A 26,185-nucleotide genomic window follows, 5' to 3' on the forward strand; every position below is an offset into this window, starting at 1 on the left:
TTGGGTCTCACACACGACTGTACACAAATTGAGTTATGTTGCACACGGGACTATGCACAGGCTGGGTTGTGTTGCACATGGGACTGTAAACCGGTTGGATTATTCAAAGGCTAGTTATTTAGAAGTACATAACTTGAGTATTGCTGAAAAAAAGAGACATTTTGTTGAAGCTTTTCATCTTGCAGTTGTCAGGAAAATTTGCAAGAATACAATGCAAGCAAAAACAACAAATTTATACTATTTGAGAAGAAAATGCTGATTTTGTTGGCACGTTGTCTCTGATTGGTAGAAGCGTTGCTATGGGAATGCACCAGTTGATGGTGACTGGTAGTTGACTGCCAAGCACTGTTTAAAATTTAAACCAGATAGCTTGACTCAAATTGATCAAACAATGAATCGGCTAATGACTGTCACTTATTTTGTCTAGCAGAAACAAGCGCAAAGTGTGTAAATGTTGGCCATGATGTGGAGATGCCGGTGTTGGACTGGGGTGAGCACAGTAAGAGGTCTTCCAACACCAGGTTAAAGTCCACCAGGTTTGTTTCAAATCACTAACTTTCGGAGCATTGCTCCTCCTTCAGGTGAATGAAGAGGTAGGTTCCAGAAACATATATACAGACAAAGTCAAAGATGCAAGACGATACTTTGAATGCGAGCATTGCAGCTAAATAGGTCTTTACAATTCCAGAGAGAGGGGTAATCCCAGGTTAAAGAGGTGTGAATTGTCTCAAGCCAGGACAGTTGGTAGGATTTCACAAGCCCAGGCCAGATGGTGGGGGGGGTGAATGTAATGCAACATGAATCCAAGGTCCCAGTTGAGGCCGCAATCGTGTGCGGAACTAGGCTATAAGTTTCTGCTCGGCGATTCTGTGTTGTCGCGCGTCCTGAAGGCCGCCTTGGAGAGCGCTTACCCGAAGATCAGAGGCTGAATGCCCTTGACTCTGAGGTGTTCCCCGACTGGAAGGGAACATTCCTGCCTGACGAATGCCACGCGATGTCCATTCAACCATTGTTGCTGCGTCTGCATGGTCTCTCCAATGTACCACTCTTCGGGACAGCCTTTCCTGCAGCGTATGAGGTAGACAACGTTGGCCGAGTCGCACGAATATGTACCGCGTACCTGGTGGGTGGTGTTCTCGCGTGTAATGGTGGTACCTATGTCAATGATCTGACACGTCTTGCAGAGATTGCCATGGCAGGGTTGTGTGGTGTCGTGGTCGCTGTTCTGAAGGCTGGGTAGTTTGCTGCAAACAATGGTTTGTTTGAGGTTGTGCGGTTGTGAGTACGGCCTCAACCGGGACCTTGGATTCATGTCGCATTACATTCACCCCCCCCCCCCCCCAATCTGGCCTGGGATTGCGAAATCCTACCAACTGTCCTGTCTTGAAACAATTCACACCTCTTTTAACCTGGGATTACGCCTCTCTGGAACTGTAAAGACTTGATTAGCTGCAAATGCTTGCATTCAAAGTATCGTCTTGCATATTTGACTTTGTCTATATCATATATATGTGTTTCTGGAACCTACCTCTTTATTCACCTGATGAAGGAACTGCGCTCCGAAAGCTAGTGATTCGAAACAAACCTGTTGGACTACTTACTGTGTAAATGTTATTTCTGACTGCAAAGAACAGGGTTCTGTGTGGTAATATATGTAGCTTCCAGTATAGGCAAATGCACCACACTGAGAGTTCGATTGACAATCTTAAACTGGTTGTCAGCGTAATTCCTAGTACACTGAGGATTATTTATCAAGCGTTGTCCAATAGCAAGATCAAATTTAATGTTGGATACTGTGTTTTGAGTTTTGCAAACACGGGCCGGTTGAGTAAGGTCTGTAACTTGCCCGTTGCGGAACAATGGAAGGCACATGCTGTTCGTTGTAGACAGAAACAACATGTACACCTACTGTGCCTGTTTCAGCTAAACAAAATAAATGACCATTCATTGGTTCATTCATCAGAGCAATGTCTTGTCCAATCCCAGTCAAGCTACATGGTTTAAATTTCAAACAAGGCTTGGCAGTTAACTGTCAGTTACCAGCAACTAGTGCATTCTCCATCGCAACGCCTCTCCCGATCAGAGTCTAATTGTCAAGCAATCAGCACGCTCTTCTCATACAATATAAATTGTTGTTTTCTCTTGCGTTGTATCCTTCAAAATTGTTCTGATGAGTACAACACAAAAAGCTTTGACAAAAATGTTGCTTTCTGAGCAATATTCACAGGATTGTGTACAGACTGGAGTAATTGTCTGCAGGATAGTGCAAGCTTCAGAGCAGCATGGATACCAGCTGGCAGCAGGTATTTCACTCTCCTGGTCCTCTCCTTGTAGAATGATGTGAAGTCTCAGATAAGTTGGAGAAAATGGAAAAGAAATGCAAGTGAAGTGAAGACTGTGAAAACCTGTTCTCTATATTTTGGGTTTACAGGAAATCGGCTGGGTCGAATCCTGGAGGAGCTGGTTCGCGAGTTTGATGTGACCAAGATCACAACCCACTCTGCACTCTTGGATCTTGATAAACTGCCAGAGTTCAATAGGTGTGTAAGTATCAAAGTGTGGAACATATACACACGCATACACTTTAAACACATTTCTGCACGGGTACCATCAGCAAGCGCCCTGCCCTCGCTGGCGCCGTGTGCGCCCTGCCCTCGCTGGCGCCGTGTGCGCCCTGCCCTCGCTGGCGCCGTGTGCGCCCTGCCCTCGCTGGCGCCGTGTGCGCCCTGCCCTCGCTGGCGCCGTGTGCGCCCTGCCCTCGCTGGCGCCGTGTGCGCCCTGCCCTCGCTGGCGCCGTGTGCGCCCTGCCCTCGCTGGCGCCGTGTGCGCCCTGCCCTCGCTGGCGCCGTGCGCGCCCTGCCCTCGCTGGCGCCGTGCGCGCCCTGCCTCCCACAAGTGCTGCCAACGTGTGCTGTGTTCTGTTTTTGCTATCCCGCACCAGAAGTGGGTGTCATTACTGTCAAAATGCATATTCATTTTGTTCTACCTATTTGCAGTATTGATCTAAGTATTGCACCCAGGGATAAAGTTTTAAAAGTTGTCAAGGCCAATGTTTCTAAATGGAGTGGGAAATACCTCAGCTGGTGTGGTGCTCCGTGGCTGCACTGTCACCTCCGAGAATGAGAATCCTTGATCAAGCTGTAATGTGGAGCAGCGCATATCATCCAGACACAGCATTGGGAGAGTGATGCTCTGTCTGAAGTACTGCCATTGAGTAGCACATTAAATAGTGGCACCATCAATCTGTACAGGTGGATGCTAGCTGTTGTTGGACTTTGCTGCAGTGACTGTAAAGCAGTTCATTGGCAGTGAAGTACTTTTGGATGTGCTATAGAGATGCAAGCCTGTTACTGAACCATACAGACTGACCAGTCTCAGATTTGATTCAAGGTCTGCACTGAGTTACATAATCATCTCCATTGTACTGCAACTAGACTCCATATTCTTGGGTTGATGAGGATAAAAATCAGCCAGGACCCATCCAATTAGCACACAGAATGGGATGGCCCTTGCAGTGGAATAATATACATACATACCTGTTCGGAGTGGGAGTAGGCCATTCGGCCCCTTGAGTCTGCTTATTCAGCCCAACAAGCCTGCTCCACCATTCAGTAAGATCATGGCTGATCTGATTGAGGCCTCAAATCAACTTTCCTGCATGCCCTGGATAACCTTAAATCCCCTTATTGGTCAAGAATCTATCCACCTCTGTCTTAAAAATATTTAATGACCCTGTCTCCACTGCTGCTTGGACAGAGGGTTCCAAAGACTCGCTTTGACAAAGGATCAGCTGGACTCTAAACGTTAGCTCTTTTCTCTCCCTACGGATGCTGCCAGACCTGTAAATTCTATGAGACCTGAGATTTTTCAGCATTTTCTCTTTTGGTTCCAAAGACTCACGACCCTCAGAGAGAATTTCTCCTCATCATCATCATAGAATTTACAGAGCAGAAGGAGGCCATTCGGCCCATCGAGTCTGCACCGGCTCTTGGAAAGAGCACCCTACCCAAGGTCAACACCGCCACCCTATCCCCATAACCCAGTAACCCCACCCAACACTAAGGGCAATTTTGGACACTAAGGGAAATTTATCATGGCCAATCCACCTAACCCGCACATCTTTGGACTGTGGGAGGAAACCGGAGCACCCGGAGGAAACCCACGCACACACTGGGAGGATGTGCAGACTCCGCACCGACAGTGACCCAAGCCAGAATCGAACCTGGGACCCTGGAGCTGTGAAGCAATTGTGCTATCCACAAGGCTACCGTGCTGCCCCTCGCTGGCGCCGTCTCTGTCTTGTATACCATAGAATCCCTATAGTGCAGCAGGATGCCATTCAGCCCATCGAGTCTGCACTGACACTATGAAAGAGCACCCTACCTAGGGCCACACCCCTACTCTATCTCCGTAAACCAACCCAACCTGCACATCTTTGGACACAAAGGGGTAATTTAGCAGGGCCAATCCACCTAATCTTTTGTGACTGTGGAAATAAATCGCAGCACCTGGAGGAAATCCACACAGTTACCCAAGGCTGGAATCCAATCTGGTCCCTGGCCATTCCCTTTGCAATAAACACCAAAATTCCAATTGCCTTGTCACTTGATGCACCTGCATACATGTACCAGGACACCCAGATCCCTCTGTACCTCACAGTTACGTACATATGTATACAAACATACGAATTAGCAGGAGTAGGTCACTCAATTCCTCGGGCCTGTTCTGTTATTCAATAAGATAATGGCTGATCTAATTGTAACCTCAACCCCATATTCCTGCCTACACCCAGTAACCTTTCACCCTCTTGTTAATCCGTAATCAATCTACCTCTGCCTTGAAAGTATTCAAAGATTCTGTTTTTTGAGGAAGAGAGTTCCAGAGACTCTTGGCCCTCTTGAGAAAAAACATTTCTCCTCGTCGCCACCTAAAATGAGTGTCCCCTTAGTTTTAAACAGTGACCCCTAGGTCTAGATTCTGACATGAGACATTCTCTCCCTATCCAACATGTCAATATCCCTCAGGATCCTGTATGTTTCAATCAAGTTGCCTCTTACTCTCCTTTTTAAAAAAAATAATTTTTTTATTAAAGGTTTTCATAAAATATCAATAACAAAATGAGAAAGGAAAAAGAACCCAACAGAGTTAAGTACAAAACACAATCTAAAAAAGCAACCCCCCCCCCCATACATAAATAATAAATTAACATTAACACCCCGACTTAACACAACAGGTGTATACACCCCCTCAGACCCTCCAGTGTAAATAACATAAACAAAAATAAAGTAACCCCCCCCCCCCCCCCCCCCCCCCCCCCCCCCCCCGAGCTGCTGCTGCCATTGACCAATGTCTATCGTTCTGCCAGAAAGTCTAAGAACGGTTGCCACCGCCTAAAGAACCCTTGTACCGACCCTCTCAAGGCAAATTTCACCCTCTCCAATTTAATGAACCCTGCCATATCGCTGATCCAGGATTCCACGCTTGGGGGCCTCGCATCTTTCCACTGAAGGAGAATCCTTCGCTGGGCTACCAGGGACGCAAAGGCCAGAATTCCGGCCTCTTTCGCCTCCTGCACTCCCGGCTCCTCTGCCACCCCAAATATTGTGAGCCCCCAGCCCGGTTTGACCCTGGATCCTACCACCCTCGACACCGTCCTCGCTACGCCCTTCCAAAATTCCTCCAGCGCTGGGCATGCCCAGAACATATGGGTGTGATTTGCTGGGCTCCCTGAGCACCTAACACACCTGTCCTCGCCCCCAAAGAACCGGCTCATCCTTGTCCCGGTCATGTGTGCCCTGTGCAGCACCTTAAACTGTATGAGGCTGAGCCTCACGCACGAAGAGGAGAAATTCACCCTCCCTAGGGCATCTGCCCACGTCCCCTCTTCGATCTCCTCTCCCAACTCCTCCTCCCACTTAACTTTCAACTCCACCACCGAGGCCGCCACCTCCTCCTCTTTCCCCCCCCCGGAGAGCACCCTGACCTGTACTGTGTATGGCAGTAGCGCGGGAATTCCACCATCTGCCGTCTGGCAAACGCCCTTACCTGTAAGTACCTGAAGGTGTTCCCCGGGGGGGGGAGCCCATACTTCTCCTCCAGCTCACCCAAGCTCGCGAACTTCCCGTCCACAAACAGGTCCCCCAACTTTCGTATCCCTGCCCTGTGCCACCCCGTAAACCCTCCACCTGTTCTTCCTGGGGCGAACCGGTGGTTCCCCTGTAATGGTGTCTACGCCGAGGCCCCAACTTCCCCCCATGCCGCCTCCACTGCCCCCAAAATTTGAGGGCCGCCACCACCACCGGGCTCGTGGTATACCTCCTTGGAGGGAGCGGCAGCGGCGTCGTTGCCAGCGCCCCCAGATTCGTACCCACACAGGACGCCTTCTCCAGCCTCTTCCATGCAGCCCCTTCCATCATCCACTTGCGCACCATCGTTGCATTGACGGTCCAGTAGTACCCACAGAGGTTGAGCAGCGCCAGGCTCCCCCTATCTCTACTCCGCTCCAGGAACACCCTTCTCACACTCTGAGTCCCTCGCGCCCACACAAACCCCATTATACTCCTGTTAACCCACCTGAAAAAAGCCTTCGGGATAAACACTGGGAGGCACTGGAACAGGAACAAAAACCTTGGGAGCACCGTCATTTTGATTGACTGCACCCTACCCGCCAAGGACAACGGCAACGCGTCCCACCTCTTGAGCTTGTACCCCGAAAAGTCCCCGAATTCTCTAAGGATCCACATTACCTCTGGCATTCCTCCCACCTGGTCCGCCACATACAGCAGCAGGTCGTCCGCATAAAGCGACACCCTATGCTCCTCCCCACCCTGCACCAACCCCCTCCAGTTCCTCGACTCTCTCAGTGCCATAGCCAGGGGTTCAATCGCCAGTGCGAAGAGCAGGGGGGACAGGGGACACCCCTGTCTCATCCCTCGGTGCAACCGAAAGTACTCGGACCTCCTCCTATTTGTGGCCACACTCTCCATCGGGACCTCATACAACAGCCTAACCCACCTTACAAACCCCTCCCCAAACCCGAACCTCTTCAGCACCTCCCACAGGTACCCCCACTCTACCCTATCGAAGGCTTTCTCGGCGTCCATCGCTACCACTATCTCCGCCTCCCCCTCCCTCGCCGCCATTATAACTTTCAAAAGACTCCGCACATTCGCGTTCAACTGCCTCCCCTTCACAAACCCCGTCTGGTCTTCATGGATGATCTGTGGTACACAATCCTCAATCCTCGTGGCTAAGACCTTCGCCAGCACCTTGGCATCTACATTTAGCAAGGAAATCGGTCTGTAAGACCCACATTGCAGGGGATCCTTGCCCCGCTTCAGGATCAAGCAGATCAGTGCCCGGGACATCGTCGCTGGTAAAGCGACCCCCTCCCTTGCCTCATTAAAGGTCCTAACTAACAGCGGGCCCAACAGGTCCATATATTTTTTATAGAACTCGACTGGGAAACTGTCCGGCCCTGGTGCCTTCCCCGCCTGCATGCTTCCTATCCCTTTGATCAGCTCCTCCAGCCCAATCGGGGCCCCCAGTCCCGCCACCAGTCCCTCTTCCACCTTTGGAAACCTCAATTGGTCCAGGAAACAGCCCATCCCTCCCTTCTCCCGAGGGGGCTCGGATCGGTACAATTCCTCGTAGAAGTCCCTGAAGACCCCATTGATGCCAGCTCCACTCCGCACCACGCTCCCTCCCCTGTCCTTGACTCTCCCGATCTCCCTAGCTGCGTCCCACTGCCTTTTCCCCATACTCGTAGACCGCCCCCTGGGCCTTCCTCCACTGCACCTCCGCCTTCCTGGTGGTCACCAGGTCGAATTCGGCCTGGAGGCTGCGCCTCTTCCTCAACAATCCTTCCTCAGGCTCTTCCGCATACCTCCTGTCTACCCTCACCATCTCCCCCACAAGCCTCTCCCGCTCCCTCCACTCCTTGTGGGCCCTAATGGAGATCAGCTCTCCCCTCACCACCACCTTCAGTGCCTCCCATACCATCCCCACTCGGACCTCCCCGTTGTCGTTGGTCTCCAACGTCTCTATACGTCTTCGGACCCACTCGCTCACCTCCTCGTGCACCAACAGCCCCACCTCCAAGCGCCACAGCGGGCGCTGGTCCCTCTCCTCCCCCATCTCCAAGTCCACCCAATGCGGGGCGTGGTCCGAAATGGCTATTGCCGAATACTCGGTATCTACTCTCGCTATCAGTGCCCTACTCAAAATGAAAAAGTCGATTTGAGAATAAGCCTTAGGGACATGTGAGAAGAATGAAGATTCCCTAGCCCCCCGGCCTTGCAAATCTCCAAGGGTCCACCCCTCCCATTTGATCCATAAATCCCCTCAACACTCTAGCCGCCGCCGGCTTCCTACCCGTCCTAGACCTGGAGCGATCCAGTGCCGGATCCAACACCGTGTTAAAGTCTCCCCCCATTATCAGACCCCCCCACTTCCAAGTCTGGGATCCAACCCAACAGACGCCGCATAAAACCCGCATCGTCCCAGTTCGGAGCATACACATTGACCAGTACCACCCTCTCTCCCTGCAACTTACCACTTACCATTATGTACCTACCGCCATTATCTGGCGCAATGCTCGACGCCTCGAATGACACATTCTTTCCCAGCAATATTGCCACCCCTCGATTTTTGGCATCTAGCCCTGAGTGAAACACCTGACCTACCCACCCTTTCCTCAGTCTTACCTGGTCTGCCACCTTCAGGTGTGTCTCCTGGAGCATAACCACATCCGCCTTGAGCCCCTTCAGGTGCGCGAACACGCGGGCCCACTTAACCGGCCCATTCAGTCCCATTACATTCCAGACTATCAGCCAGATCAGGGGGCCAGCCGCCCCCCTCCCCCGCTGACTAGCCATGACCCCTCCTCGGCCAGCCACGCGCCCGCACCCCACACCCGGCCCGTTCCCCACAGCAGCAGGATAAAAGCCTGCGCTCTCCACCTACCAGGCCCCGCCACCAACCAAAACAGTGCCCAATCCGCCCTCCCCAACCCGAAAGAGAAAAACACCGAGAAAAAGAAACCCAAAACAATGCAAAGGCCCCCCCCCCCCGAACCAAAAATAGGCATGACATATCCACCGCAGTCCCCAATCGCCCATCCCGACCCTCAGTCTGTGTCCAGCTTCTCGGCCTGAACAAAGGCCCACGCCTAATCCGGAGACTCTAAATAATGGTGCCGGTCCTTGTAGGTAACCCACTGTCGCGCCGGCTGCGACATGCCAAACCTCACCCCCTTCCTGTGCAGCACCGCCTTCGCTCGATTGTACCCGGCCCTCCTCTTCGCCACCTCCGCACTCCAGTCCTGGTATATCCAAACCTCCGCGTTCTCCCACCTGCTGCTCCTCTCCTTCTTGGCCCAACTGAGCACACACTCCCGATTGACGAACCGATGGAACCGCACCAGCACCGCCCGCGGAGGCTCGTTAGCTTTGAGCCTCCTCACCAACACTCTATGAGCCCCTTCCAGCTCCAGGGGCCCCTGGAAGGACCCCGCTCCCATCAGCGAGTTCAACATGGTGACCACATAGGCCCCCACGACCGGCCCCTCCAGCCTCTCCGGGAGGCCCAGAATCCGCAGATTCATCCACCTCGACCTATTCTCCATCTCCTCGAACTGCTCCTGCCATTTCTTGTGGAGCGTCCCGTGCGCCTCCACCTTTACCGCCAGGACTAAGATCTCGTCCTCATTGTCAGAGATCTTTTGTCGAGCCTCTCGGATCGCCACCCCCTGGGCAGTCTGTGTCTCCAGCAGCTTATCAATAGAAGCCTTCATCGGCTCTAGCAGGTCCGTTTTAATCTCTCTGAGGCAGCGCTGGATACCCTCCTGTTGCTCCTCCACCCACTGCCTCCACGCTGCCTGGTCTCCGCCCGCCGCCATTTTGTCCTTCTTCCCTCCCTTCTTCAGGTCCACCCCCGCCCTTTTTGTCACCCCGCTCCTAGTTAAAACCATATACTGACGGGGAGCTATTATTAACTCCTTCCCACACCGGGAAACGTCGAAAAAGTGCCCTTGGAGGCCCTGAAAAGAGCCCAAAAGTCAGTTTTTGCAGGAGCCGCCGAATGTGCGACTTGGCTCCGCATAGCCGCAACCGGAAGTCTCGAGAGGGAATCCTTTTGGCAGTGTTCGCTTCACCAATCTGCCCCAAAATGTCTGTGGAAACTCCTGAAAAAGGTCTGAGAGCCCGTTCCAGACGGGAGCTGCCGAATGCGCGACCTCCTCCATGGCCGCCACCGGAAGCCTCGTCCCTGCTTCTTCAATGGCCTTGGTAGATCTTTTCACAGTTGTTCCCTCTGCTGCTAGAATTCACCTTTAATAAAGGCCCTCAAGTCAGCTTGCAGCCTTAAACTTGCCCTTCCGCCGCCTGCATGTTGGAAGAGGCTTTGTTTATCCTGCAGTTATAGCCAAATCTTTTACTGTTTCTGCTGGGTCTGGTAACCAAGAGACATACCGTTCCTGGGGGACACTGTTGGGGGAATGTTGCAGTCTTCTTCCCACACCGGGAAATGTCGAACAAATGCCGTGGGGGCCCTGTAAAGAGCCCAAAAGTCCGTTCCAAGCGGGAGCTACCGAACATGCGGCCTAGCTCTGCATAGCCGCACCCAGAAGTCCGCCTCTTACTCTTCTAAACTCTCATGGATACAAACCTAACCTGTCCAACCTTTCCCTTTAAGATAACCCACTCATTCCTGTTATTAGTCGAGTAAATCTTCTCTGAAATGCTTCTAATACCTTTACATCTTTCCTTAAATAAAGACACTAATACTGTACACAATATTCCAGATGTGGTCTCACCAATGTTCTGTATAACTGAAGCAGAACTTCCCTACTTACTCAATCCCCCTCACAATAAACAATAACATTCTATTAGATTTCTTTTTTTTAAAAAAAAAAATGTTTATTCAAAGTTTTTCCAACAAAAATGCTCAACCAATTTAAACCCCCCCCCCCCCGTAACAGAAAAGAAAAAGAGAAAAGAACAGAGCAAAACATAAACATATCAATCAAACATAATACAGAACTTATACAATGGGTTTCTCCTGCACATATTAACCCTCCCGTATGCTTTTTACAAATACCCCTGGGGAAAAAAACCTCCCCCACCCGCCCAAATATCCCCCCCCCCTTCCCTCCCTGGGTTGCTGCTGCTGCTGACCAACCTACCTTCTAGCGCTCCGCGAGATAGTCTAGGAACGGTTACCACCGCCTGAAGAACCCCTGCACAGACCCTCTCAAGGTAAACTTTATCCTCTCCAGCTTGATGAACCCTGCCATGTCATTTATCCAGGCTTCCACACTGGGGGGCTTCGTGTCCTTCCATAATAGCAAGATCCTCCGCCGGGCTACCAGGGACGCAAAGGCCAGAATACCGGCTTCTTTCGCCTTCTGCACTCCCGGCTTGTCCGACACCCCAAATAATGCCAGCCCCCAACTTGGTTTGACCTGGACTTTCACCATCTTGGACATAGTCCTCGCGAAACCCCTCCAGAACCCATCCAGTGCCGGGCACGACCAAAACATGTGGACGTGATTCGCCGCACTTCCCGAGCACCTCCCACATCTGTCCTCCACCCCAGAGAACCTACTCAGCCTCGCCCCTGTCATATGCGCTCTGTGAATAACCTTAAACTGTATCAGGCTGAGCCTGGCACATGATGAAGAGGAATGAACCCTACTCAGGGCATCCGCCCACAGACCGTCTTCAATCTTCTCCCCCAACTCCTCCTCCCACTTGCCCTTCAGCTCCTCTACCAAAGCCTCCCCCTCTTCTTTCATCTCCTGATATATCGCCGAAACCTTGCCTTCTCCGACCCATACACCCGAAATCACCCTGTCCTGAATCCGCTGTGCCGGGAGCGACGGGAATTCCCTCACCTGCCGCCTCACAAACGCCCTCACTTGCATATACCTGAACGCATTTCCCGGGGATAACCTGAACTTCTCCTCCAGCGCTCCTAGGCTCGCAAACGTCCCGTCTATAAACAGGTCCCCCATCCTTCTGATCCCTGCCCGATGCCAGATACGAAACCCCCCATCCATCCTCCCTGAGACGAACCGATGGTTCTCCCGGATCGGGGACCACACCGAGGCTCCCATCTCACCCCTATGTCGTCTCCACTGCCCCCAGATCTTTAGCGTTGCCGCCACCACCGGACTCGTGGTGTACCTTGTCGGCGAGAGCGGCAGCGGTGCCGTCACCAGCGCCCTCAGGCTCGTTCCTTTGAAGGACGCCATCTCCAACCTCTTCCATGCCGCCCCCTCTCCCTCTATTACCCACTTACGGATCATCGCTACGTTGGCTGCCCAATAATAGCCACCCAGATTCGGCAACGCCAGCCCTCCTCTGTCCCTACTACGCTCCAGAAACCCCCTCCTTACCCTTGGGGTCTTGTTTGCCCACACAAAACCCATGATGCTCCTACCTACCCGCTTAAAAAAGGCCTTGGTAATCATAATAGGTAGGCACTGGAACACGAAAAGAAACCTTGGGAGGACCATCATTTTAATCGACTGTACCCTGCCCACTAGCGAGAGTGGCAACACATCCCATCTTTTGAAGTCCTCCTCCATCTGCTCCACCAGCTGCGTCAAATTAAGTTTGTGCAGGGCCCCCCAGCTCCTAGCTACCTGGATCCCCAAGTACCGAAAGCTCCTTTCCGCCCTCCTCAACGGTAGGTCGTCTATCCCTCTTCCCTGGTCCCCTGGATGCACCACAAAGAGCTCACTTTTCCCTACATTGAGCTTATAGCCCGAGAGGTCCCCAAACTCCCTTAGGATCCGCATGACCTCCACCATCCCCTCCACTGAATCTACCACATACAGCAACAGGTCGTCCGCATACAGCGACACTCGATGCTCCTCTCCCCCTCGGACCACCCCCCTCCAGTTCCTGGACTCCCTTAATGCCATGGCCAAAGGCTCAATTGCTAATGCAAACAACAGGGGGGACAGGGGGCACCCCTGCCTCGTCCCTCGATACAGCCGAAAATACTCCGTCCTACGCCAATTCGTAGCCACACTCTCCACCGGGGCTCTATATAGGAGCTTGACCCAACTAATAAACCCCTCCCCAAACCCAAACCTCCGCAACATGCTCCCCAGTCCTTTAACCAGCTCCTCCAACCCAATTGGCGCCCCCAAACCAGCCACCTCCTGCTCCTCCACCCTCGGGAACCTCAGTTGATCTAGAAATCGTCGCATCCCCTCTTCCCCCGCTGGGGTCTGAGATCTGTACAGCTCCTCATAAAAGTCCTTAAATGCCTCATTTACTTTCACCGCACTCTGCACCGTAGTTCCCCTGCTATCCTTGACTCCACCTATCTCCCTCGCTGCCATTCTCTTACGGAGCTGATGTGCCAGCATCCGGCCCGCCTTCTCCCCATACTCGCCCCCTGTGCTTTCATCCACTGTGCCTCTGCCTTCCTTGTGGTCAACAGGTCGAATTCCGTCTGGAGACTTCGCCGCTTCCTAAGTAGTCCCTCCTCGGGGGCCTCTGCATATCTCCTGTCTACCCTTAGGATCTCCCCCACTATCCTCTCCCTTTCCCTGCCCTCTCTCTTCTCCCTGTGATCCCTGATGGAGATTAACTCTCCCCTGACCACCGCCTTCAGCGCCTCCCATACTACCCCCACCTGCACCTCCCCATTGTCGTTGGTCTCCAAATACCTTTCAATGCACTCCCGCGCACCACCTCATCCGCCAGTAATCCCACATCCAGACGCCACAGCAGGCGTTGGTCCCTCTCCTCTCCTAACTCCAGCTCCACCCAGTGCGGGGCGTGGTCTGAGATGGCTATGGCCGAGTACTCCGTTCCCTCCACTTTCGGGATCAGTGCCCTACTCAAAACAAAAAAATTATCCGGGAGTAGGCTCTGTGTACATGAGGAAAAAAAGAAAATTCCCTGGCCAGGGGCCTAGCAAATCTCCACAGATCTCACCCCCCCCCCCCCCTCCCCAAATCTGGTCCATAAACCCCATAAGCACCTTGGCCGCAGCCGGCCCCTTCCCCGTCCTAGGTCTGGAGCAATCTAATGCTAGGTCCAACACCGTGTTGAAATTCCCCCCCCCCCCCCCCCCCCATTATCAAGCTTCCTGCCTCCAGATCCGGAATCCGCCCCAACATGTGCTTCATAAATCCAGCATCACCACAGTTCGGGGCATATACGTTTACCAATACCACGCACACCCCCTGCAGCCTACCGCTCACCATCACGTATCGACCTCCATTGTCCACTACAATATTCTTGGCCTCAAACGACACCCGCTTCCCCACCAGTATTGCCACCCCTCTGTTCTTTGCATCCAGCCCCGAATGGAATACCTGTCCTACCCATCCCTTTCATAACCTGACCTGGTCTGCCACCTTCAAATGTGTCTTCTGAAGCATGACCATGTCTGCCTTCAGTCCCTTTAAGTGCGCGAACACTCGGGCCCTCTTAACCGGCCCATTCAGGCCCCTCACATTCCAAGTTATCAGCCGGATTGGGGGGGCTCCACCACCCCAGGCCAATCCCGTGCCTCCCACACCCTCCAGTCCCCCAGATGGGGGACCCCCGTCCTGACCACCTCTTCTGTTTCCAGTTCCCCATCGGCCAATCCAGCAGCAACCCTATATCCCCCCCTCCCCTCACTAGATCCATGTCTAGCTCTTCTGCTCCCCCCATAACACTCCCGTAAGTCAGCTGACTCCTGCTGACCCCGGCTTCCCCCGCCATCCCATTGGCCCCCCCGTGTGGGAATCCCTCCTCCCCAGCAGTCAGTGCGCGCTCCTCCACACTCTTTCCCCCCCCCCCCCCCCCCCCTCCGTCCTTCCCTAACGCGGGAAAAAGCCCGTGCTTTCCTAAGCCGGCCCCGCCCCCTCTGGCGCAGCTCCTTTTGCGGCCTTATCCCAATTTCCCCCATCACCGGGCCTCCCCTCCCTCCAGCACCGACGCCCACATTCTCTCACAGTCTCCCCATCAGATCTCTTCCCCCATCCCCATCCATCACCCAAATTCTATTAGATTTCTAATTACTTGCTGTACTTGTATGAAGGGGGTGTCCTGAGATGAGATCCCTGAAAACCGGATAACACTAGTATAGTTCTACGTAAGTTAGTTTATTAAGGATTGTGATTAATCATAGAAAGTATAACCAGTAATCATTATTAACCATTAAACATTTATTTCTAGGACATAGCAGTAATAAGCATTCAAACTCTTGCTACAAGCAGTGGCCACAATGCATGATGGGATTTAAGCTAGCTAACTTGCCTATGTTTTTCAGACAAACAGGGATTCAGCAGAAATAGTGTGGTCAGCAATAACACGGTCAGCTCAATAAACAGTTCTTATCAGTGTCCCCAATATCCTGTCTTAGGCAATCCATGGTGTAAAGAGGAACCAACTTTGGCATCCTGCCCCTAAATGAACAATGAGGTGGGCAGGAACTGGCTGTGACACGTAAGCTGGGAATGTCAGAAAAAATACTTTATAATGGACACAGTATCCTAGTAAACAACAGGTGGCAGGATGGGATTAAATTATGACCTGATCACAGTGGTCATTTTAATTTTACTGGTCAATATAAAATTGACAGCTCCAAGGATTGGATCAAGTCCAACTGGGGTGGGCTATTTATTTTTGGAAAACACTACAATTGGTATGTTTGTATCAGTGTCAGACAGTGATTTTGGCATTTATCCAGATCGCTCCCATGTACATGGACCAAGCTTGGAATAATAAAGCCGTCTTAACCGGAGTTAATGTGTGTTTGCAGATGTGTTTTCAGCTGAGCTGTAACTAAGAGGGAGGAACCCCACGTTAAAGCTATCTCAATACTCAGGCCTTGGAAACGTTCCTACACTACACTCTTTTGTGATTCATGCACTCGGACACCCAGATCCCTCTGCACCTCGGAGCTCTGCAATCTCTCACTATTTAGATAATAAGCTTTTTTTATTCTTCCTGCCAAATGAACAATTTCACATTCTAACACATTATACTCCATTTGCCAGATTTTGCCCACTCACAACACCTTATACTCCATTTGCCAGATTTTGCCCACTCACTTAACCTATCTATGGCACTTTTGTAGTCCTCTACACAATTTACGTTCCTACCTATCTATATGTCATCAGCAAATTTAGTCACCAAACCTTCAGTCCCTTCATCCATAAATTGTAAAATGTTGAAGCCCTAGTACTGATTCATGTGGCACATTACTCGTCACATCCTGCCAACCAGAAAAAGACCCATTTCTGCCAACTCTGTTTGCTGTTAGCTAGCCAATTTTCAATCCATTCCCATATGTTACCTCCTGCACCAGGAGCCTTTATTTTCTGCAATAACCTTTGATGTGGCACCTTTATCCATGTCTTCTGGAAATCTAAGTACGGTACAGCCACTGGTTCCCCTTTATCCACAAGACGTCTGATTCCTTCAAAGAACTCCATCCCTGAACGGGCAGCACAATAGCACAGTTGCTTCACAGCTCCAGGGTCCCAGGTTCTATCCCGGCTTGGGTTACTGTCTGTGCGGAGTCTGCACGTTCTCCCCATGTCTGCGTGGGTTTCTTCCGGGTGCTCCGGTTTCCTCCCAGTCCAAAGATGTGTGGGTTAGGGGGATTGGCCATGCTGAATGGCCCTTAGTGTCCAAAAAGGTTAAGTGATGTTACAGGGATAGGGTGGAGGCGTGGGCTTGAGTAGGGTTCTCTTGCAAGGGCCGGTGCAGATTTGATGGGCCGAATGGCCTCCTCCTGCACTGTAAATTCTATGAACATGAGTTTGCAATTTCTCTCCATTTAAATAATATGCCCCTTTTCTAGCCTTCCTGCCAAAGTGGACAACTTCCTGTTTTCCCACATTATACTCCACCTGCTAAATATTTGCCCACTCACTTAACCTATCTCCATCCCTTTGCAGACTGCAGACTTTCACATGAGCAATGTTGGATGAGATAGCAGAGGAATCGTTCCCCAGCAGAGCGTTGATGCCTTTGGGAGAGAAGGGGAGGAGGTCTCTTTCACAAACGCCATTTGATACTAAATAAGACATTAATTTTAAATCTGGCATCTGGATTTATGTTAACCACGGGTGTTGAGTAATATAGGGCAACGGTGTGCATATTTGTCGTCATCTCGTTGAATGATGGAATAAGCTTGAGATGCTGAATAACTGATTCCCTTTCCTATATTCCTATCCTTACCCACCTGATGTCTTCCCATATTCTTCAGGAGTATAAAAGAATGGAAGTCTTACTACTCACTTCACAGCATCAGCATCACAGATGCCAATTTGTTCACCCCATGTGATATCAAGAAATGGCTCAAGGCACTGGATACTTCAATAGTTATGTGCCCTGACAACATTCTGGCAATAGTACTGAAGACTAGTCAAGCTGTGTGTTACAACACTGGCATCTAGCCAGCAATGTGGAAAATTGCCCAGCTAAGTCCTATCTACAAAAAGAAGGACTTAAGTCCAACCTGGCCAATTACCACCCCATCAATCTACTTTTGATACCAGCGCAGTGTTAGACGGTGACATCGACAGTGCCATCAAGTGGTTCTTACTCTGTAATCTGCTCACTGACGCTCAGTTAGGGTCCAGAAAGATCAGCCAGTTTCCAACCTCATTACAGCCTTGGTCCAATCATGGACAAAAGAGCTTAATCAAGACGTGAAGTGAGAGTGACTGCCCTTGACAAGGCAGCATTTGATTGAGTGTGATATCAAGGAGCCCTAGAATTGGTGGGGGGGGGGGGGGGTGCTCTCCATTGGTTGGAGTCATACCTAGCACAAAGGAAGGTGATTGTTGGGGGTCAATCATCTCAGTCACAAGACATTGGTGTAGGAGTTTGTCAGGGTACTGTTCACTTTAGCTGTTTCATCAATGACCTTCCCTCCATCTAAGTTCAGAGGTCATATTCATGGAGCTTTACAGCGCCGAAAGAGGCCCTTCGGCCCATGGTGTCTGCACTGGCCATCAAGCACCGATCTATTCTGATCCCATTTTCTAGCACTTGGCCTGTGCTATGACATTACAAGTGCTCATCAAAATACTTGGGGGCTGGTTTAGCACAGGGCTAAATCGCTGGCTTTTCGCAGACCAAGACAGGCCAGCAGCACAGTTCAATTCCCGTACCAGCCTCCCCGAACAGGCGCCGGAATATGATGACTAAGGGCTTTTCACAGTAACTTCATTTGAAGCCTATTTGTGACAATAAGCGATTTTCATTTTCATTTCAAATACTTCTTAACTGTTGTGCGGGTTTCAGCCTCTACTACCTTTTCAGGCAGTAAGTTCCAGATTCCTACCACCCTCCGGGTGGAAAAGCTTTTCTTCAAATCCCCTCTAAATCTCCTGCCCCTTACACTAAATCTATGCCCCCTGGTTATTGACCCCTTAACTAAGGGGAAAGGTTTCTTCCTATCCATCCTGTCTATGTACCTCATAATTTTGTGCACCTAGATCAGGTTCCCCCTCAGTCTTCTCTGCTCTAAGGAGAACAACCCTAGACTAACCAGCCTCTCTTCACAGCTGAAATGCTCCAGCCCAGGTAACATCCTGGTGAATCTCCTCTGCACCCTTTAGTGCAATCGCATCCTCCCTATAGTGTGGAGACCAGAACTGCACATGACCAGAATTGTATGTTTGCTGATGATTGCACAATGCTCAGCACGATTTGTTACTCCCTAGATGCTGAAGCAATCTGTGTCCATATGCAGCAAGACTTGGACAACATTCAAGCTTGGGCTGATAAGTGGCAAGTAACATTGTGAAGCACAAGTGCCAGGCAATGACTGAATACAACAAGAAAGAATCTAACCATCTCTCCTTGAAATTGAATGGTATTGCCATTGCTGAATGCCCCACTGTCAGCATCCTGGATGGAAGCTTACCATTATAGAGAAACTGAACTGGACCAAATCTATGAATACTGTGGCTATAAGAGCAGGTCAGAGAATTCTGCCTCCTGATTCTCCACCATCTAGAGTGTGATGGAATACTCTCCACTTGCCTGGATGCGGCAGCTCCAACACTCAAGAAGCTCAACAGCATCCAGGACAAAACAGCCCCTTAATTGGCACCCCATTCACCACCGAAACAGTGAAAGCAACGTGTACATCTGCAAGATGTACCGCTGCAACTCACAAAGGCTTCTCCAACAGCACCTCTCAAATCTGTGACCTCTACCACTTGGAGGACAAGGACAGCAGATACAGTGGAACACCACCATCTGCAAGTTCCCCTCCGAGCAACACACCTCCTGACTTGGAACTATCTTATCATTCTTTCACTGGGACAAAATCCTGGAATTAGCTTCCGAGCAGCACTGTGGGTATACTTGCACCTCATGGATTGCAGCGGTTCAGGAAAGAGGCTCGTCTCCAGTTTTTAAAAAAAAAAACACACAATGTGAAGAAAAACGGGAAGGGGAAACGAGCAATGGTCCAGTTAGATGATCGGTAAAAAGGAAAGAATAGAAGAGAGGGGAGGAAAGACCCCTCCGTTCTGGGTATATTTCCTAGAGCCTTTGTGTTTTGCTTTGCAATATACCTGTATCCATAACTTGTACAAAACTGTATTTCAAAACGTTTATTAAAAAGGAGGGCATCGGGGGGGGGGGGAATGGAATTGTATGCTGAGCCAGACGGCGACAGACTAAATAGAGAAACCTAAAAAGAAGCCTTTTTGCACTGTACAATAAATGAAAACGAACAGCACTGTATATAATTTTGAAAATGGCAATAAAAAGATTTTTAAAAAAAATAATCTATTAAGGAGCAATTTAGCGAGGCCAATCCACCTAACCTGCACATCTTTGGGTTGTGGGAGTGAGACCCACGCAAACATGGGGGGAATGTGCAACCTGCACACAGACAGTGACCCGAGGCCGGAACCAAACCCGGTCCTCGGCGCCGTGTGGCAGCAGTGCTAACTACTGCACCACCATCACCTCCACCTTAAGGGCAATTAGGGATGGGTAATAAATGCTGGCCTAGCCAGTAATGCTCACATCCTGTGAATATTTAAAAAAAAAAAACTCTGCAGAGCATTGGTGAAACCATACCTAGAGTACTGTGCCTAGTTTTGGTCACCTTAAGGAGGGCCCTACTTGCATTGCAGACAGTTCAGGGAAGATTGATCCTACTGATTTCTGGGATGGAGTGGTTGTCTTATGATGAAAGGTTGAGCTTTTCCTAATTGGAATTTAGAAGAATGAGAAGTGATCTTATTGAAGCATATGAGATTCTGAGGGGAAGTGGTAGGGTAGATGATGGGAGAATGATTCTTCTCATGAGGGAATCTAGAACTAGAGGACACAGTTTCAAAATAAGGGGTCTCAGAGGGTCATTAGTGCTTGGAATTCTCACCCTCAAGACAGCAAATGGAGGCTGGGTTGTTGGTTATGTTCCAGACTCAGTTTGACAGATTTTAATTGACGAGGGAGTTGATGGTTTTATGGGGATAGACAGGAATGTGGAGTTAAGGCCGCATCAGAACAGCTATGATCTTTTTGACTGGCGGAGAAGGCACGAGGGGCCAAATGGTCTACTCCTTACTCCTATTTCTTATGTTCTTACGTAGGATTCACTTGCGGCAGCGTGTTGAGAATGTTAGCTCACGGCAACAGCTAGTGACAGAGCTGCAAGCGCTGGTTGCGAAGGCATTTGGTGACGAGCTGATCGATGGCGAGGCCCTGTGCACTGATTATGTAGAGCGGGTGCTGTTACATCGTAAGGTGAGAACAATGTCATTTTCAATTTCTCCTCTTTGTGGACTGCCTCAGCCCAGAGACAGGTAATCGGCCTGGCCTGCTAATATGTAAGTGCAGAAATGATTTTCCTGTGCAGGATTGATGTTGGTCCTTTCACATGTAGCATCCAGGAACCCTAGAATGGGAATTGGGGAAAACTTTCTGTTGGTTGGAGTCATACCTAGCACCGAGGAAGATGGTTGTGGTTGTTGGAGGCCAATCATCTGTCATGAGACATTGCTGCAGGAGTTCATAGAAATCATAGACAAGTTACAGCTCAGAAGGACGCTATTCGGCCCATCTTATCCATGCCAACCCTAGGACACCCAGGTGGCCTTTCTAATCCCTTCCTGCACCCAGTCCACAGGCCTGTAGCTTAGAGCTCTTAAGGTGCAGATCGAGATCCCTTTTAAAAGAGTTTAGGATCTCTGCCTCCACCACCAATTCGGGCAGCAAATTCCAGACTCCCACTGCCCTCTTTGAGTAAAAATGTTTTTCCTCGTGTCCCCTCTACACCTTCTGCAACTTGCCTTGAATCTGTCTCTTCATTCTCAAATTCTCCACTGGGGAAACCATTTTATCCTATCCACCCTATCTCTTCCCTCATAATTTTGTTACACCTCAATTAAGTCACCCCTCAGCCTTCTTTGTTCCAAGGAAAATAACCCCAACCTATTCAATCTCTCCTTGTAGCTGCACTTTTCTAGCCCTGGCAACATTCTTGTAAATCTGAGTTCCTCGGAGTCGTGTGCCATTTCCAACCATTATCAGCTGTTTCATCAATAACATTCCCTCCATCATATTGTCAGAGGTGGGGATGTTTGTTAATGATTGCACCATGTTCAGCACCATTTGCAACTCCCACACTGCAGCAGTCTAGGTCTATAATCGGGTACACACCCAAGATATAATCAGTGAAAGTCCAGTTTTAATGAATTACAAAATCTAGTTTCTAAATTGGATGTGTTTTTTATGCTGGGCAGGGCCACATCACTCGTTTGCAGGATCTGGTGTCACCCGCCTACTCATACTTGTGGATCAGGCCTGTTGTGCCCCGTCAGCAAATGCTGAACTTGTCAACGGAGGGAGAGAAGATCTGTAGTGTGGTGGTGCGGTAAGTGTCTGCCTACACTGAAGTTGTTTTTAAAAATTAATTTACAGGATGTGGACGTCGCTGGCTAGACCTGCATTATTGCCCATCCTGAGTTGCCCTTCAGAAGGTGGTAGTGAGCTGCCCTAAAAATACTTTTCACTGTACCTCTGTACACGTGACAAAAACAAACAAATCCAAATCAAATAGCATGAGACACATTGCAGCACAGGGGATTCCCTGAAGACATTGATAAAAACCGAACATTACCCATTGATCAATACTGAACAGGGATAACAAGGTGCAAATGATTGCGAAAATAGCCGGCATAGTTATTATGTTATAAACAACACCTTTTATATTATACTCTTGTGGAACTAGTGAATGATTACTGACATTTGTCTAGTATAGGCACCTACCCATGATGAATGTGGATGCGCAAGTGTTGGAGACTGTACTACTTTTTCTATCTGTCCCATTTTCTCTGTTTCCCTGCCCCTGACTTCCTCTTTATTACTCTGCCTGTTTGTCTCTCTACCTTTGTTTCTCTTTATCCCTGTATCTCGGTGTCCCTGTCTCCTTTTTTCTTTGTCTCTGTCTGTCTCTCTGAGTCTCTAGCTCTTTCCTTCTCCTTCCTTCCCTCGCTCTTCTTCCAACTCAGCAGGCAGAATTCTTCCCATCTTCCATGGTGTTCTCCCTTACACTAACCACACCAAACCTCACCCTCACCCCATTGCATCTCCCTTGCGGCAGGGCATCCTGTAAGTCAGTTTTACAAATTCCGATTTTACTGCGAGCTAATTGGACCTGACCCTTTGAATTGCAGTTTGCTCCAGACCTGGCCGAATGACAGTGTGACCCCAGCAGAGTTGAATTCTGAACTGAGAGCGCTGCAGGCACAGTTCACAGGCACCAAGTACAGTGTAATGATGAAGTTTCTTCGACTGGTTCTCAGTGGACAGCAGGTAAGGAGCTGAAGCAATTTACCCAGGATGAGGGACTTCAGCTACCTGGAGAGACTGGAGAAGCTAGGATTGTTCTCATTAGAGCAGAGAAGGCCAAAGGGAGATTTGATTGAGGTGATCAAAATTTTGACTGGAAGTGATGGAGTAGATGAGGAGAACTACTGTAACAGGCAGGAGAATCCGAAACTAGAGAAGGGAGATGTATTTTATTTTTACTCGGCAAGTTCATATCAGTAATTTGCAGGGCAATGAGGAAAGGGGAGGTGTGGGGGGGGGAATTGGGTCTAACTGAATAGTTCTTTGAGAGAACTGACAGACACGATGGACCAAACAGCCTCCAGTACAGTAAGGTTATATGATTAAAGGCACAATGTCCAATCCAGCACCCTGTGGACAGAGAGGAAAGGATCTAATACCTGGAGCATGCAGGGGAAGGACGCCGTTAGGAAGGATATTTTAAGTAACTAACATTGCAAGTTCTAATGTTTTTCTCATACTGTTTTTGCTTCCTTGCAGCAAGGGCCAAGTGTGGCTGAGATGATGCTTTCCTTAGGTCCTAAAGAGGCGTGTCAACGTCTGCAGCGAGTGGTCAACCATTGACCACAGGTGTCCTCCTGTGACCTGTATACTTGGGAGGTCAAGTGTGATGTACTGCCCTCGGACTTGTAAGAATGCTTTTCTCTGCTGTTAATCCAGGAAGGGGGGAAATCATATATCAAAACTACTTGTAATCCAGGAAGCAGCCACTTGGTGTATTAATGACCTCTTACCATGTTGGGTTCTATCTTCCTCTGGCAAGGGGAGTTGGGGGATGATTGAGTTGCACTTCAGTTGGGAGGGAAGAAACACCTCCATTCCTGCGCACACTGCTCTGTGAGACTCATCTGCTTTCAGTCTCAAACCTGTGACTGTTGGACCGCACACAGTTTCCCGTGCTTTGGTTATCTGACTGCTGAGGACCTCAGGCCACTCGTTGTATTTATATTTCTTACTCTTGTATTGAATTTTGTATGAAGGATTGAAAGGCCTGTTTTTGGCTTCACTAGTGGATAAGTAGTAAGTCACAACATCAAATCGGAAAGCATCATAGAATTTACAGCCATGGAAACAGGCCATTTGGCCCAGTTTAAAATTTTTTTTTTAGAGTACCCAATTCAATTTTTCCAATTAAGGGGCAATTTAGCGTGGCCAACACACCTAGCTTGCACATTTTTGGTTTGTGGGGCGAAACCCACGCAAACACGGGGAGAATGTGCAAACTCCACATGGACAGTGACCCAGAGCCAGGATCGAACCTGGGACCCATTCGGCCCAGTTAGTTTATACCATCATTTATGCACCACATGAACCACCTACCATCCTACTTCATCCAATCCTATCAGCATATCTCTCTGTTCCTTCTCCACTTGTACTTAATAGATTTTCCTGAAATATATTTATACCCATTTCCTTCAACTACACCATGTGATAGCAAATTCTATTTTCTACTCTTTCTGGGTGAAGTTTCTCCTGAATTCCCTATTGGATTTATTAGGGGTTTTTTTTCTTTTACATTTTTTTTAGAATATCCAATATTTTTTTTTCCAGTTAAGGGGTAATTTAACGTGGCCAATCCACCTATCCTGCACTTTTTTGGGTTGTGGGAGTGAGACCCACGCAAACACCAGGAGAATGTGCAACCTCCACATGGACAGTGACCAGGGGCTCGGATCAAACCCGCATCCTCAGCACCGTGCTAACCACTGCGCCACCATGCAGTCTCCATTGGATTTATGAGTTGACTATTTTATATTTGCGTCCTTTAGTTTCAGCCTCCCAACACGAGGAAATACCTTCTCTATGTTGATCTGATCAAAGCCCTTCATAATTTTGAAAACCTCAGAATCATAGAATTTACAGTGCAGAAGGAGGTCATTCTGCCCATCGAGTCTGCACCTGCCCTTGGAAAGAGCATCCTACTTAAGCCCACATCTCCACCCTACACTAGTAACCCCACATAACCTTTATTTCTGGACACTAAGGGCAATTTAGCATGGCCAATCCACCTAATCTGTGCATCTTTGGACTGTGGGAAGAAACCGGAGCACCTGGAGGAAACCCACGCAGACACTGGGAGAACGCGAAGACTCCACACCGACCGTGACCCAAGCTGGGAATCGAACCCACTCAAGGGGCTGATGAGCAGATTTTGGAAAGATACATGAATTTTTAAAAAAACATGAGTATGAAGAAAATAAACAACTTGCTGTGGGGGAAAAAAAAATAAAGCAATAAATTGAGAACTTTTTTTTAATAAATGTATTTTATTGGTTTTTTGAACAAAGTATATTTACAGTTATGTACACAGAATAAAATATATATAATATATATATATATATATATATATATAGAAGAGAAGAAAAAAAACCAGTAGGATATTGTGCACTAGCAACAGCAACTCTGTACAGTTAGCAATATTATTTTTAACACACAAGTAGGCACCTGTTTGTGGGGGGAGGGGGGGAACTAGGGAGGTACATATACATCTTGGGTGCCGGAGAAACAATTGCATTAGTTATGTCCAATACAGAGCGGGCAATACGAAAATGGATCTGGTGTTGTTGTTACTTGCTTCTCCCAGACGGTTATCGCTCCCGTTGTCGTCTCGCGTTCACCTCCGCTTCGGCTGTTTGTCACGTCTTTCGCCCGTATTTTCCTTGTTCTCTGTTACTGTATTTGCCAAGGTTGTTGTTGTTTCCTGTGCTCTCCTTCTGGCTATCATTCCCTTGCCTACCCCCCTCTCTGGTTCCCCTCTATAGTTCCCTGTCTCCTCCCTCTTTCCCCCCCCCCCCCTTCTCTTTCTTTCGTCTTAGGTTTAGCTGTTTCCTCTCCCCCACCCCCCACCCCCACCACCACCCCAGTCTATCCCTTCCTCTCATGCCTTGGCTACTTTCCCCAGACTCTTGGCTACCTGGCTATTCCTCTGCTTGTTTGTTGGCCATAAACAGGTCCCGGAACAATTGGGTGAATGGCTCCCACTTCTGTGGAAGCCGTTGTCTGACCCTCCTAATGGCAAATTTGATTTTCTCCATTTGGAGAGATTCTGAGAGGTCGGACAGCCAGTCTGCAATTTTGGTGCTGCTGACCGCCAGCCAAACAGGATTCTACGGCGGGCGATCAGGGAGGCAAAGGCAAGGACATCCACACTCCTCCCCAGGAGTAGATTTGGCTGGCCTGATACCCCGAAGACCGCCACTTTCGGGCATGGCTCCACCCTGTTGTTGAAAACTCACCACTATTCTTAGAAGTCCCGCTATACCAAAAAGGGCCGACATTCTAAATGGTGAACAGGGATTCTCACTCCCTGACTCCTATGCAGGCTTTAGTGGGTGCTA

General features: G+C 49.5%; 1 protein-coding gene across 1 annotated transcript in view; it reads left to right on the plus strand.

Moving 5' to 3' along the window:
- The window catches only part of ears2 (glutamyl-tRNA synthetase 2, mitochondrial), a 39,344-nt gene extending 14,236 nt beyond the window's left edge, over window positions 1-25,108 (plus strand). Inside the window, exons 5-9 of the mRNA XM_072481172.1 lie at window positions 2,432-2,540; window positions 20,588-20,741; window positions 21,740-21,870; window positions 22,673-22,811; window positions 23,328-25,108. Coding sequence (XP_072337273.1) covers window positions 2,432-2,540; window positions 20,588-20,741; window positions 21,740-21,870; window positions 22,673-22,811; window positions 23,328-23,411 — 617 coding nt within the window. The 3' untranslated portion in view covers window positions 23,412-25,108. The remainder of the gene's footprint in view (window positions 1-2,431; window positions 2,541-20,587; window positions 20,742-21,739; window positions 21,871-22,672; window positions 22,812-23,327) is intronic.
- Window positions 25,109-26,185: the final 1,077 nt, after the last annotated feature.

Source organism: Scyliorhinus torazame, chromosome 17 (genome assembly GCF_047496885.1).
Source record: "Scyliorhinus torazame isolate Kashiwa2021f chromosome 17, sScyTor2.1, whole genome shotgun sequence".
Classification (NCBI taxonomy): domain Eukaryota; kingdom Metazoa; phylum Chordata; class Chondrichthyes; order Carcharhiniformes; family Scyliorhinidae; genus Scyliorhinus; species Scyliorhinus torazame.